At 37.3% G+C, this 15,415-nt stretch overlaps 1 protein-coding gene across 1 annotated transcript in view; it reads left to right on the top strand.

The window, feature by feature from the left end:
* The window catches only part of TINAG (tubulointerstitial nephritis antigen), a 142,956-nt gene that overhangs the window by 72,405 nt on the left and 55,136 nt on the right, over positions 1 to 15,415 (top strand). Inside the window, exon 11 of the mRNA XM_047860364.1 lies at positions 526 to 640. Within this exon, the coding sequence (XP_047716320.1) occupies positions 526 to 640 (115 nt within the window). The remainder of the gene's footprint in view (positions 1 to 525; positions 641 to 15,415) is intronic.

The raw sequence follows: 15,415 nt of genomic DNA on the forward strand, positions 1-15,415 counted from the left end.
TTTATTTTGAGAGAGAGGGGGTGGAGACCAAGAGAGAGGAAGAGAGAATCCTAAGCAGGCTTCATGGTACCAGCACAGATCTTGATCTGATCCCATGAACAGCGAAATCATGACCTGAGCTGAAATCAAGATTTAGACACCTTACCGACTGAGCCACGTAGGCACCCTTCAGGTTTCTTCCTAAAATTCATTTTATGACATTTAAATGAAACTGTATATATTGGTCTTTTTGCCACTTAATCCCATATAATATGTAAAGATTCATATTCTTAAATTTAGTGTATATTGATATAGCCTTAGGTTCCTCATCTAAGTCATGAAAATCTATTGAAATAGACATAATTTAAGAAATGCCTCATATGTTTTACTATAAGAGAAAGCAATAATGCATTCTTTATATAAAGGATATCTAGCTTACAGTAATAGTTCTGATGTTATGTAATTTCAGAAATATAAGCAAACATGTATTTATAAAAGTGATATTACATTACCTGTACCGATTTTTCCCTTTCATTTGGAATGCAGATGGACAGCCCAGAACTACAGCCAATTCTGGGGAATGACTTTAGAAGAAGGTTTCAAGTATCGTCTTGGCACCCTGCCACCTAGTCCCATGCTTCTGAGTATGAATGAAGTGACAGTAAGTGTTCTCTGTTTGATTCAAGTATATATGTGTTTGTACAGGCATGTTTGCATGTGCATTTGAAGATTTTTTAAATAACTAAAATCATGAATTTTGAGCTTTCAGAGTTAAAATTCTGTCATAAAAATAGAAAATCTTTACCAAAATAGTTGTCACCTTCCTCAGAAGTTTCGTGTGAACTCTGAACATTCACCAATGTCTAATAGAGAAAGTCTCCTGCCTTTAACAATGATCGTGTATTCATTTGCACACTAACGATTTCATAGAATTTCATATTTCTGATTATTAGTCATTAAGTGACCCAGTGCTCAAGCAAGGCATTAGTTGTCCATATTTTTCTTTTTTTCAGTAAACACAGATATCTGTTGAATTCATCAAGACAGAGTTCTGCTGTCTTGGGGCTAGCCATTATCACATGAGGCTAAGGTAAATGGCAGTAACTGCAGACATGTATGTTAGGGTAATTTGTAAAGGTGCATCCTCAAAATTTCCACTACAGGAGCACCTTCAAATTTTGCCAGATGACCTCACAAACTCCTTCGTGAAATTGCTGCGTTTCCTACACTCTTACACTTTGCACTATTGTATTGGCTTTCCCCTTCGTTTTTAAGAGACGTTGTCATCTGATAATAGGTATCTTATATAAGAGGTTTCTAGGTCTCCAGGGTCACAGACCTCTAACTCGTAGAGCTGCAGATCGACCACCAGATGTGTGTTGTGTGGAGCACACATACTTTTCAGCTGAGATGTTGACTGTATTCAAGGGCCTGTACGACTGCCCTGGGCTGAGAGGTGCTCCTAAGTGGCTGGAGGCTTCAGTGCAGTGCAGGCTTCAGGTCCTGGCTGCGTGGAAGCTCTGTGTCTCCGGAGTGAGCAGGGCTGTTGTTTGCCATTGGATGAGGTGCAAATCCACAGGTTTCTCATGAAGCATTTAATGTACTTTGCTTTCAAGAGATGTGGTCCCCTGAGTTCCTATACCAATTCAAATTCCATAAATGGGTTCTACTAAATTATAACCAACATCAGAAAAGATCAAAATAGCCACCATGTATTGAGTAGTCGTGTGTTAAACGCTCTTATAAACACTATCATACGTTATCTCCTCTAATTTCCTCAGCAGCTTGATGAAGTGGGTACTATGATTATCTACATTTTAAAGACAAGAAAAGTGAGATTGAGGGAGGTTAAGTCACACTGAGACTGGGAAAAGTGAAAAGCCACCACAGAATTACTTAAATTGCAGAGACAGGCCATCTTAAAATATCTGGGCCCCCAAATTGTCCCTTAACATTCCAGTAGAATCAGTTAGCTTTGGCCAGCTCAGGTTCAAAATAACAAAAAGCAGAGCTAACTTGATGAAATGATCAGCTGTAGAGATACTTTTGGATCTTTCCTAGAATGAGTAAGATACAAAATCTTTAGAGATGTGGCTCAGATTCATGGTTTTTAGTGACCTAATTCTATGATCAGTTGGAAGTGTTATTTATTTTTTTTCTGGCTGCTTTTTTTTTTATTTATCACCATCTGGGGAAAAAAAGAGGCAGTATTATTCAAGAAAGAATAAATTCATTCCTTTTATAAGGATTGTTTTATCGCTTGCTTTTATTAAGGGCTCCAGTCAGTCAAATACTCATTTGGGTGTCTATATACATTTTCTCTGTATAATTTCTAACATTTCCTTTTTAAGATTTAATTTTTGCAACTTGGAATATTTTATATTCTAGACATGAGTTGTGTTCCTTTCCCAAGTTGCCACTCACCACAGTATAGAAAAGGAAATCTAATTCTAATTCATTTATTAGTTGCTGGGGATTTGTTTGCATAAAAATCGTTGTGGAGATATTTACATGAAAAATCTTAATGATTAGTACTTTGGGAGAATTAAAATTGCCCAATGCTCTGAATTAATGGAACACAGTTGCCAGCTTATTCCAGGAAAGCAATAAGGAAAATCTGGCTGATCTGTAAGAGTTCCATTACCCACTCATGATGTAAGGTAAGGAAATAGCTTCTTATTTCTAGGGTGTAGTAGCTTGAGGACTGAGGGCCTTTCAAAAAGTTTCCAAGTGTTGGAGGTGTCCTAATATATGGATATGGAAGAAAATCAGAAATATAACAAGTACTTCTAGGAAGTGAACTGAATTGAACTGGTTGCTACAGAAAGAGTTACAAAATATGTCGATTCTCAGTCTGGCGACTACATAGAAAATACCTCAAGACATCAACCTGCCTCTGAGTACAATGAATTGAGTTTTTTTCTTTGTGGATATGCTTCTGGATAACTCCCCCGCCCCACTACCTTTCCCAGATATATTTTTTTTAATATCATTTTCAACATAGGATGATCTATGGATAGAGCTAGAGTAGGCAGTTGCGAATAGTGCGAATGATTTTAGTAAGAAACTCCACTGCATCCCCACTCCCAAAACTTCCTTTCCTTGACAGTTTTACCTGAATGAGAGTTAGGGTTTATAAAATTCTTTTTCCAGGGTGGAACAGATGAGCAATGAGTCATTCCTGGTTTCTGGGAAGGCTCTTCTGTTCCCTGGCTGGATTCCTGGTTTCATTCCTTGGTTTAATCCACTATTCCCATAATGTGTCTGCTGAGCGCGAGTTAGAGAAATGCCAGTAGGCATTGTGCAGAGTGTTCCATGATCACATAAATATGCAAAATTTGTTTAATCTATAGGAGCTTATTCAATTCAAATGAATATTTGTAGAGTGTAGTTAGTAACAATGAAGAATAAAAAGATGTTGAGAGTGTAGGATTGGAAAAATTTAGCTTCAGGGTTTTAGGGAGCCCTTCCTGGATGGCAATCTTAAGTGAGGACAGACAGAAGCAAACATAAACTTATTGTTTTCTCTGGGTACAGTCAGAGTAGATGGGAGGAAGTGAAAAAGGGAAAGAAGGCAGTTTAGACCATACAACTCCTTGGTGTTGAGAAAGACTCACTTCACCCACATTAGAATTAATTATGTTTGGTGTCAGGTCAACAAATCTGGCTGGTGAATGCATGTATATTTTTATTTTTTTTCTTGATGTTTTTCTTAGATTGGTATTGTTCAAAGAAATACCTTGATGGAACAGTTCTGTTCGTAATGGTTCTACACTAAAAATTTTATGAACGATTAGATGAATCAACCATTCTCTGGCAGTCCATTGAAGCTGTGCATGTTGTATGAATAGAATCATAATGTGACTGATTGGAAGCTGGCCATCAGAAAGCTCCCCACAAGAACTTCAAATTCTGCCCGTTGAGTCTTTTGTCTCCTTGTAGTATAAAGCAGGCTGTGACACAGCTTGACCCTTATTTCAATATTTCTTGACATTTGTTCCATGGACCACCAATCTTCTAAGATTGGGAGTAAAGATGTACCATCTGGTGGCATTTGGGTGGCTCAGATGGTTAAGCATCTGACTCTTTTTTTTTTTAATTTTTAATGCTTATTTATTTTTGAGAGAGAGAGAGAGAGAGAGAGAGACAGAGACAGAGTGCGAGTGGGGAAGGGGCAGAGAGAGAAGGAGGCACAGATTCCGAAGCAGGCTCCAGGCTGTCAGCCCAGAGCTCGATGTGAGGCTTGAACTCACAAAGGGTGAGATCGTGACCTGAGCTGAAGTCAGACACTTAACCAACTGAACCACCCAGGCGCCCCAAGCATCTGACTTGATCTCAGCTCAGGTCATGATCTGGTGGTTTGTGAGTTCCATCCCTGCACTGTCAGTGCAGAGCCTGCTTGGGATTCTCTCTCTGCCCCTCCCCACCTCTTTCTCTCTCAAAATAAATAAATAAACTTTAAAACAATAAATTAAAAGATGTCCCATCTGTGGTCAAATAAATTTGTGAAATTGTGCATTATATTTTCCTTCTGAAAATTCACACTAGAGCAGAAGTACATTTAGGGATAAATTAGAACTTTCTCAGTGTCTCAGAAAGCAAACAATGGAAACAACCAGCTATTACGACTGTATGCAAAACTGGCAATGGCTGAGGTCCTTTTGAGCCAGCAGAAACATCACTATTGAAGTCTGTTAATAGGCATGAGTAAGCCAGTGTGTTTACCCATGTGGGCACCATTCCATACACCAACCATGATGAACATGAGCTTTGGAGCCAGTGTACTTGGGTCTCAATCTGGCTCCTTCACTTATTGTCTCCATTTTCTCCTCTTTGAAATAATGACAGCAGTACTACCTTGCTCATAACAGTTGTAAGAAGCCATGAATTCTGAAAGAGAAGTAGTTATTATATACTATATTGCATATATAACAGAAATGTTATTATATACTGTATAAAGTTGTTCTTTCTCCTTTAGTTTAACCATGGGAGAAGAGTAGGGTCAATTTCATAAGAAAAAGTTATCCAAAACTTCATCACTTGGAGATTTTTATTTCATAAAGAAAAGGTGTAGTTCTGGAAATATTGGCCCTATTGGAGTGTACATATTTCTGGTGAACCTGAAAATTTTTCTACTATGCTCCTAAATCAAATCAAATCAAGTCAAATTAAATCTAATCTAATCTGATATGATCTAATTATCAGCTTTGTACCTGATTGTTTCTCTAGACATAATGTCCAAGTGCTTTTGAATTTGGGAGATAACTTCAAGAAGCTTCATTGCATTATATTCTATTATAAATATTACAAATATTTTGATTTAAAAATAGTATTTTCAGACAGAAATGGGGAAATTGAGAGTTCATTTGTATACTTGGCATAGTTCAAAAAATTTTTAAATAGTTTTGTTGTTGTTGATTCCCCAGGGAGAACAATAAAGTTAACCAAGTTATGATAGATGTTTTAAAATTTTTTTGTGAACCTTATACCTTACTAGTATAACATCTTTTCTCAGTCATCCAATATAAATGATTTTGGTGTATTTTAGTTGGTATTAATAATAAAGGAAAAACAATGTCTTTCTCTATGGTTTGTTGGAAGTTAAAAGTAAAATAATATTTTATATAGTAACTTTTAAAGCCACCAATCACTGAAATGAGAAATGAAAATTTACTTAATCATCTGGATACCTGACCATTCTAGCTAACACACAGTATTAACTGACTGGATTTATTTCTCTAAGTCATTCGTTATAACAGGAGGAATTTTTTTTTTTCCTGTCTGAAATATATTCAACAACACCAAGTACTGAGGGATGAGAATTACCTTTGCAAAAAAATCAAAGTGAATATAATGAAGTGTAGCTTTTAACCCTTCATAGGCTATAGAAATTTTTTATTTCATTAAAAATAATCTACTTGATTCCAGAAGTGTTTGTCACCTGTGTGAACAGAAACCTCTGTAGAAAATGAAACACTATCTAGAAACATGAAGAACAGAGTTACATGTTTTTGTTCTTTCCATAATTTTAAACAAAAATGAACATTTGCCCCATAAAAATGATGGTTAGCTCCCACATACATGAATATAGGCAAATGGCATCAGGCTTGAATAATAACTGTAAAATGCAGGTGTCAGTGATGCTGCATAAGAGGGGCACAGCTAGATATCTATCTGGTGGAGTCTGTTTACGTGTATATTTTCCTCGGTTCATCTCAGAATCGTCTCATCTATGTAGGTAAAGAGCCTGGGACAGATTAGGATGCCAGTTCTTGCTGTCTCCAAATTAAGAGTTTGAAAATTTAAAGAGCACCAAAGCATGTGCTTATGTCTCCTTCCTTTCCCTCCGTCTCAGAATGGAACCCCACAGCCTTCGAGAAACTTTAGAACATACGCATACTGCCTCCCTCCTTATTCAGCTGAACTTGTGGCAGAATGAGTGTCTTATCTCTCAAGTCAGTTTTTGAGTTTTTAGTTCTCAGTTTTATTTTTCTGTGCTAGTTACAATCTGGTGTGTAACACTGTGATATAATTGAATGTGACTCAAACAACACTGGGAGGCTGAATTGATCACTGCAAGGCAGCTCTCCAAAAAGAAATGTGAAAATTTATTTCTCCCTCCTTGTGAATAAATATTTGGTGCTGTCACAAGAGTAGATTCCTGAGGCGATCTAGTGTGTTGATAGAGCAAGCACCTGCTCTCTGGGTTACCCCCAAACCTGGGTTATCTAGTCCATTCTGTGCTTCTTCCCAGAGCACGTTCTTTGCTCTGCTTCACAAGCAAAATGATGTGAAATGAAATGAAATAAGATAAAATACTTTGCATTGGGTCATGGGCATTTAAAATCATGAATGTTATTTCCATTTCCTAGAGTCTCACAGCACTTAGGTAGCTTGTGAAAAAAAAAGTAATGAGAAAAAAATCTATTTAATTTTCAAAACCGGTGTTTCTCAGAACTGTTAGATTAACCAACTCCTTCTTTTATAATTATCTATTACAATTCCCCAGAATTAGTGTTCTAAGAAACTCATTTTAGGAAGTATCATAGTTCATCAATTTCTAGATGCTTATTTTCTTCACTTTTTTGCACCTCTGAAATTGGGATGCTTCTTACATTTGATAATGTCCTGGCTTCCATGAAATATGGGACTGTTGTGGCAACTTTAATGTCTGTTATGTGTGCTATTATAATTATGATTAAACTCATCTGAGAATGACAAAAATTCAAAAGGATAGTGGCTTAAATGTCATGGAAATTGACCTATCACCAGCACATCTGGAAATGGGTGGTCTTCCTCTAGAATTGCACTCCATGGTGTTGGATACCCAGGGTTCTTCTTTCTTGTTCTGTTTTCCAGAGTGTTTCTATCCAAGGCCATGTAATCATTCAAGAAGGCTTCTCCATGTCTAATTTCTGTTAGCAGGAAAATAAAAAAGATCAATAAAAAGAAGTAAAAGTGAAGTATCATTTATCTCTGAAAGAAAATTCTCAGAAACTGCCGATGACTCTTAGGCTTATATCCCATAAGGACAGAACTTAGGAAGGGGACATGCCTAGAAGCCAACGGGGGCTAGGGAAGGCAGTCATTTTTCTGACCTGCATGTGATGAGCTAAAACTATTATTTCTTTTCTTTTTTTTTAATTTTTAATGTTTATTTTTGAGAGAGAGAGAGACAGAGAGAGAGCAAGCATGAGCAAGGGAAGGGCAGAGAGAGAGGGAGGCACAGAATCCGAAGCAGGCTCCAGGCTCTGAGATGTCAGCCCAGAGCTCCGATGTGAAGCTTGAACCCACAGATGTGAGATCATGACCTGAACCAAAGTTGGACGCTTGACCGACTGAACCACTCAGGCACCCCTAACGTTGTTATTTCTCTGAATGAAGGGAATCCTATGGAAAGGGGGAGGATTGGAGAATTAGCACTACCTCCATAGTGTTATCATGGAATACTGATATTTATAAGTAGATCATTAAACAAATTACCGTATAAATAGAAACTAGAGAAATATCCAAGCTAATTCTTCCAGAGTTAAAGGACTGATGACAAATATTGTTGAAGTTGAAAAATTCATTTTGCTGTTAGCAACCAGAAAATTTGCCTATCCTCTCCAACATCAAATAGTTTAGAGGAAATTTCTTGGTATTCATGGCCTTGGATTGTGAAGGTCAGAACAAAATGATATTCTCTGTTGCCTTCTTTTGATTCTCAGATCACTCTGATTATCCAAATTTAAGTGGAGGAAAGTGCAGCCAGAAATAGAGGCAGTAACTCACATAGTGGATATTGTAGAGATATGGGCTCCTAGTAAGAATGTCCAGAATGTCTAGAATTTGACTAGAGTGTTCTCAAGCTGCTCTGTGATTATGTTTGCATTACTCTTTCAGAGATTTTGATTCAGTTAAATGTAGGAAATACTATAAAAAATTCTCCAGTGTTCACCATTGCATTTGACTTTTATATTTGTTCACAAGATCTTTAATCTTTAACTTTAAATAGAAATAGTGAAGCAGGGAGACCGTTCAAATTTAACTTCAAATTTGACTAATGTTAATTTAAAAAATAGCTATATTATGACCGAAACTTTTTCATCATTACAGTTGAAAAATTTAAAAATGCCCACTTGCAAAAGTGTAAATATTTTTAAAAATAAATTTCTGTCTTATTTAAGCCACTGTCACTTTGAAATTTCTGTCACTCACAGCTGATAGTCTTGATTTTTTTTTGCTTTATTAAGCATCCTTTAACAAAAAAATTAGCATTTGTTAAAGCCCAACCTCTATTATCAATTCTTAAAAGTTATTATTCTCTGATGCCTACCTTAGTTTATAAGCCCTTAAAAACACTTTTACATTACAGACATGCAATAATCATGGAATAATGGGATAAAAAATTTGCTTTTTGTTTATTACATCAGATTAGCTGATATCATAAGGCAAATAAAATTGTAAGATAGTATTTGCCTGTTGATCTTCAAAGCCTACTGGCTTATTCTTTGGAAAAGCAATATTAAATAAGAGATAAATTTCTGAAAGAGCCAATAGGTGAGCTTTATGAATTGGATCTGGCTTAGTGGGTTGGTAAATACATTTTCAATAAAAATGTCATTTTGCTTGTTATTTCTCTATTGACTTATCTTATTGAGGAAGATTGACAATTAGTATTTTCTTAAAATTTTATTCAAATCCAAGGTAGTAAACATAGAGTGTAATAATGGTTTCAGGAGCAGATTTAGTGATTCATCACTTACATATGACATCCAGTGCTCATCCTAACAAGTGCCTCCCCTTAATGTCCATCACCTATTTAGCCCATCCCCCCACCCAGCACCCTCCTGCACCCCTCAGTTTGTTCTCTGTATTTGTGAGTCTCTTCTGGCTTGACTCCTTCTCTGTTTTTATCTTATTTTTCCTTCCCTTCCCCTATGTTCATCTGTTTTGTTTCTTTTCTTTAAATTTTTTTTTAATGCTTGTTTATTTTGAGTGAGAGAGAGAGAGAGAGAGCGCAAGCGGGGGTGGGGCAGAGAGAAAGTTGGGGGGAGAGACTCCCAAGAAGGCTCAATGCTGTCAGCACAGAGCCTGGCATGGATCTTGAACTCCAAACCATGAGAGCATGACCTGAACTGAAACCATGAATTGGACGCTTAATGGACTGAGCCATCCAGGCACCCATATTCATCTATTTTGTTTCTTAAATTCCACATATGAGTGAAATCATGTGATATTTATCTTTCTCTGACTTATCTTGCTTATTATAATACATTCTAGTTCCATTCATGTTGTTGCAAATGGCAAGATTTCATTCTTTTTGATCGCCAACTAATATTCCATTGTGTGTATGTATATATATGTATATACAGTGTGTGTGTGTGTGTATGTGTGTACACACATACACACACACACACACACACCCCGTATCTTCTTTATTCATTCATTCATCAGTCAATGGACATTTGGGCTCTTTCCATACTTTGGCTATTTTTGATAGTGCTGCTATAAACATCAGAGTGAATGTGCCTCTTCAAATATGCATTTTTGTATCCTTTGGATAAATACCAAGTAGTGCAATTGCTGGGTCATAGGGTGGTTTTATTTTTAATTTTTTGAGGAACCTCCATATTGTTCTCCACAGTGGCTGTACCAGTTTGCATTCCCACCAGGAGTGAAAAAGTGTTCCCCTTTCTCTGCATCCTTGCCAACATCTGTTGGTTTCCCGAGTTGTTCATTTTAGCCATCCTACAGGTATGAGGTAGGATCTCATTGTGGTTTTGATTTGTATTTTCCTGATGATGAGTGATGTTGTATTTCCCTGATGATGAGTGATGAGATGATGAGCATCTTTTCATGTGTCTGTTAGCCATCTAGATGTCTTCTTTGGAAAAGTGTCTGTTCATGTCTTTTGCCCATTTTTTCACTGAATTATTTGTTTTTTTTGGGGATATTGAGTTTGATAAGTTCTGTACAGATTTTGGATATTAACCCTTTATCCGATATGTCATTTGAAAATATCTTCCCCCATTCCTTTGGTTGCCTTTTAGTTTTGTTGATTGTTTCCTTTACTGTGCAGAAAGAAGGTTTTGTCTTGCAGAAGGTTTGTCCCAATAGTTCATTTTTGCTTTTGTTTCTCTTGCCTCTGGAGACATGTCTAGTAAGAAGTTGCTGTGGCCTAGGTCAAAGAGGTTTTTACCTGTTTTCTTCTTTAGGATTTGATGGTTTTCTGTCTCACACTTAAGTATCTCATTTATTTTGAGTTTATTTTTGTGTATGGTATAAGAAAGTGGTCCAGGTTCATTCTTATGCATGCCACTGTCCAGTTTTCCCAACATCATTTGCTGAAGGGACTGCCTTTTTCCCATTGGATATTCTTTCCTGCTTTGTCAAAGATTAGTTGACCATATGTTTGTGGCTCCATTTCTAGTTTTTCTATTCTGTTCCATTGATCTGTTTGTCTGTTTTTGTGCAAGTACCATACTGTCTGAATAATTACAGCTTTGTAATATAGCTTGAAGTCCAGATTGTGATGCTTCCAGGTTTGGTTCTCTTTTTCAACATTACTTTGCCCATTTGGAGTCTTTTCTGATTCCATACAAATTTTAGAATTGTTTTTTATAGTTCTGTGAAGAATGCTGGTGTTGCATTGAATTTATAGATTGCTTTGGTTGTATAGACATTTTAACAATATTTGTTCTTCCTATCCATGAGCATTGAATTCTTTCCCATTTCTTTGTGTCTTCTTCAGATTCTTTCATGAGCTTTCTATCATTTTCAGGGTACAGATCTTTTATCTCTTTGGTTACTTTATTGCTAGGTATTTTATGGTTTTTGGTACAATTGTAAATTGGATTGGTTCCTTGATTTTCTCCTGCTTCATTACCGATATGTAGAAATGCAACCAATTTCTGTACATTGATTTTGTATCCTGTGACTTTGCTGAATTCATGTATCAGTTCTAGTAGTTTTTTGGTGGAGTCTTTGGGTTTTCCACGTAGAGTATCATGTCATCTGTGAAGAGTGAAAGTGTAATTTCTTCCTCTATGATATGGATGCCTTTTCTTTCTTTTTGTTGTCTGATTGCTGAGGCTAGGACTTCCAACAATATGTTGAGCAACAGTGGTGAGAGTGAACATCCCTGTCGTGTTCCTGACCTATCAGAAAGCTCACAGTATTTGCCCATTGAGGAGGATATTAGCTGAAGGTCTTTTGTATATGGCCTTTCTGATCTTGAGGTTTGTTCCTTCTATCCCTAACTTCTTGAGGATTTTTACAAAGAAAGGATGCTGTATTTTGTCAAATGCTTTTTCTGCTTCTGTTGACAGGATCATGTGGTTTTTATCCTTTTATTAATGTGATATATCACATTGATTGATTTGTTGATATTGAATCACCTTTGCAGCCCAGGAATAAATCCCACTTGATTGTGGTGAATAATTCTTTTAATGTATTGTTGGATTTTATTTGCTAGTATTTTGGTAAGAATTTTTGCAAATATGTGCATGAGGGAAATTGGTCTGTAATTCTCCTTTTTAGTGGGGTCTTTGACTGGTTTTGGAATCAAAATAATGCCTGTCTCCTAGAACGACTTTGGAAGTTTTCCTTCCTTTTATATTTTCTGGAACAGTTTCAAATGAATAGGTATTAACTCTTCTTAAAATGTTTGGTAGAATTTCCCTGGAAAGCTATCAAACCCTGAACTCTTGTTTGGTGGGAGATTTTTGATTACTGGTTCAATTTCTTTACTGGTTATGTGTCTCTTCACATTTTCTACTTCTTCCTGTTTCAGTTTTAGTAGTTTATGTTTCTGGGAATTTGTCCATTTCTTCCAGATTGCCCAATTTGTTGTCATATAATTGCTTATAATATTTTCTTATTACTGTTTGTATTTCTTTGGTGTTGGTTGTGATCTCTCCCCTTTCATTTGTGATTTAATTTATTTGGGTCCTTTCCTTTTCCTTTTTGATCAGTCTGGCTAGGGGTTTATCAATTTTGTTAATTCCTTCAATGAACAAGCTCCTGTTTTTATGGATGTGTCCTACTGTTTTTTTCTTTTTTTTTTTTTTATTTCAATACCATTGATTTCTGTTCTAATCATTATTATGTCCCTTCTTCTGGTTTTGGGCTTTATTTGTTGTTCTTTTCCCAGCTCCATTAGGTGTAACATTAGAATGTGTATTTGAGACCTTTATTCCTTCTTTAAGAAGGCCTAGATTGCTTTATACTTCCCTCTTATGACTGCCTTTGCTTCACACCAGAGGTTTTGGACTGCTGTGTTCTTGTTTTCATTGGCTTCCATGTACTTTTTAATTTCATCTTTAATTTCTTGGCTAACCTATTCATTCTTTAGTAGGATGTCTTTAATCTCCCAAGTATTCATGGTCTTTTCAATTTTTTTTTTTGCTTGTGGTTGATTTCAAGTTTCATAGCATTATGGTCTGAAAATATGCATGGTATGATATTGATCTTTATTGTACTTGTTGAGGGCTGATTTGTGACCCAGTATGTGATCTATTCTGGAGAATGTTTCATGTGCACTTGAGAAAAATGTGCATTCTGCTGCTTTAGGATGGAATGTTCTAAATATATCTGTTAAGTTCATCTGGTCCAGTGTGTCATTCAAAGACATTATTTCCTTGTTGATTTTCTGCCTAGATGATCTGTTCATTGTAGTAAGTGGGGTATTGAAGTCCCCTACTATTATGGTATTAATGTCAATGAGTTTCTTTATGTTTGTGATTAATTGATTTATATATTTGCATGCTATCAAGTTGGGTGCATAAATATTTACAGTTGTTAGATCTTCTTGGTGGATAGACCTCTTAATTATGATATAATGCCCTTCTTCATCTTTTATTACAGTCTTTGTTCTAAAATCTAGTTTTTCTTTTTTTTTTTAATTTTTTTTTCAACATTTATTTATTTTTGGGACAGAGAGAGACAGAGCATGAACGGGGGAGGGGCAGAGAGAGAGGGAGACACAGAATCGGAAACAGGCTCCAGGCTCTGAGCCATCAGCCCAGAGCCCGACGCGGGGCTCGAACTCACGGGCCGCGAGATCGTGACCTGGCTGAAGTCGGACGCTTAACCGACTGCGCCACCCAGGCGCCCCTATTTTTGATAGAGAGATAGAAAGGGGGGGGTGACGGGCAGAGAGAGAGGGAGAATTTGAAGCAGGCTCCAGTCTCTGAACAATCAGCATGGAGCCTGCCACAGGGCTCAAACCCACAATCTGCGAGATCATGACCTGAGCTGAAGTTGGATGCTTAACCAACTCAGCCACCCAGATGCCCCCTTCCTGTTCTTTCATTTGGTGTGAATTCCTCCATCTTTTCATTTTGGAGGAAGAAAAAAAATTAATAAAATTAAAATTTAAAAATTAAAAAAAAAACACAAATAAATCAAATAAAGGATGCCAGATCCTAGGTGTGTTTTGGTCTGCTTGTTGAGAGCAACTTGACAGAATAGAGAAAAAAGAGAAAGGAAAAACCTAGTTAAAATTAAAAAAAATTAATACTAAAACAGGATAAAATAAAATGAAGAAAGTAAAATAGAATAAAACAATTAAAAAATAAGAACATAAAAATAATTCTTTTTCTTTTGGTATCCAAGAAAGGGAAAGAAAAGAAAGAAAAAAGAAAACAACCTGAGCAAAAACAGAAGTGAAGAAAACGAATAAATAAAGGAACCAGCAGACAGAATGAAAACTGAATGCAGTTACATCATTTCCCCTAGAAATGAAACTTTGAAGCACACTATAGTCTCTAAACTAATCAGCAGGTGGAAGGGATTTGTGCTGGTCTTTTGGAGGATGTACCACAGATGGGCAGGGCTTGGTGTAACAGCTCCCTTTTCCACTTGATGACACTGCATAGCTTATTGGGGTCAATCCCTGTGTGTATTCACACGCTAGAGGTGAAAATGGCTTCACCCAGTTCCTTACTCTTGGTGCAGGAATGCCACACCTTCACTGACCTGCGATCAGGCACCCCTCCTTTGTCTCAGGCCTCCGTCCATCCCACTTCTCCCCTATCCATGTCCAAGCTGTCTGCCTGCACCTCCCTCCAGAGTTTTATCTTAGATGGGATTGTGTGTCAAAACTCCACACTTTAGAGACCCCTGTGGCTTGGATTCATGCAAATTCTCTGGGGAAAGTTCTCACTGAGCAGTGGCTGGTGTTGGCTTGTCTCAGAAAATGTTTGCACGATGGCACAGCAGCAGAGGTTTATGGTAAACCACCCCACACAGCCCTCTGTGGTTTGGTTTTGGTGCCCTCTGGCATCTTTGTTCCAGTGTCAGTAAATGTGGCTTCTCTCCAGGGTCCACTGGGAATTTTGCTAGTGGGAAGGCCGTATGACCTCTAATAAATGCACTCCAAGCAAGGAAACTGCTTCTCGCTTTGTGGCACATGGACCCCTCAGTCCCTGATGCCTGCTACTGGGGATTAGCCCTGCTTCCTCACCAGAGCATCACCAGGCACTGAACTCTGAAACTTCAGACTCTGCACTCCACTGTTTATAGAATCCTGGTGCTATTGAAACTCTCTTCTTTCTCCCAAAGGTTTTGGGGAACAGGTTTCTTGTTCAGTCCACTGAGAGTGTTTTTACTCTTTCTCTCTTTCTCACCAGCTACTTTTGGTGGGAGTGCTTTTCTTGCATGATCCTGTTGTACTTTATTCTCTCCCTTTCTCTTTCTCTCTCTCTGTCCTCTCTCCATGAAAAGGGCTCCCTACCCTTCACAACTCTTCCTCCTTCACCTCTCCACAACCATGTACCTGCCAAGCTCTGGCTCAAGTTATGCAGATTGTTGCATTAAGCCTTAGATCTATTTCCAGGGTGGTCAAAATGGTTTGATGTTTGTCTAGCTGTGTTTCAGGGATGAGACAAGCTCGGGGTCCCTATACTATTCCACTATCTTAACCCCCAACCAGTATTTTTTAAAGCAATAA

Source organism: Prionailurus viverrinus, chromosome B2 (genome assembly GCF_022837055.1).
Source record: "Prionailurus viverrinus isolate Anna chromosome B2, UM_Priviv_1.0, whole genome shotgun sequence".
Lineage (NCBI taxonomy): Eukaryota > Metazoa > Chordata > Mammalia > Carnivora > Felidae > Prionailurus > Prionailurus viverrinus.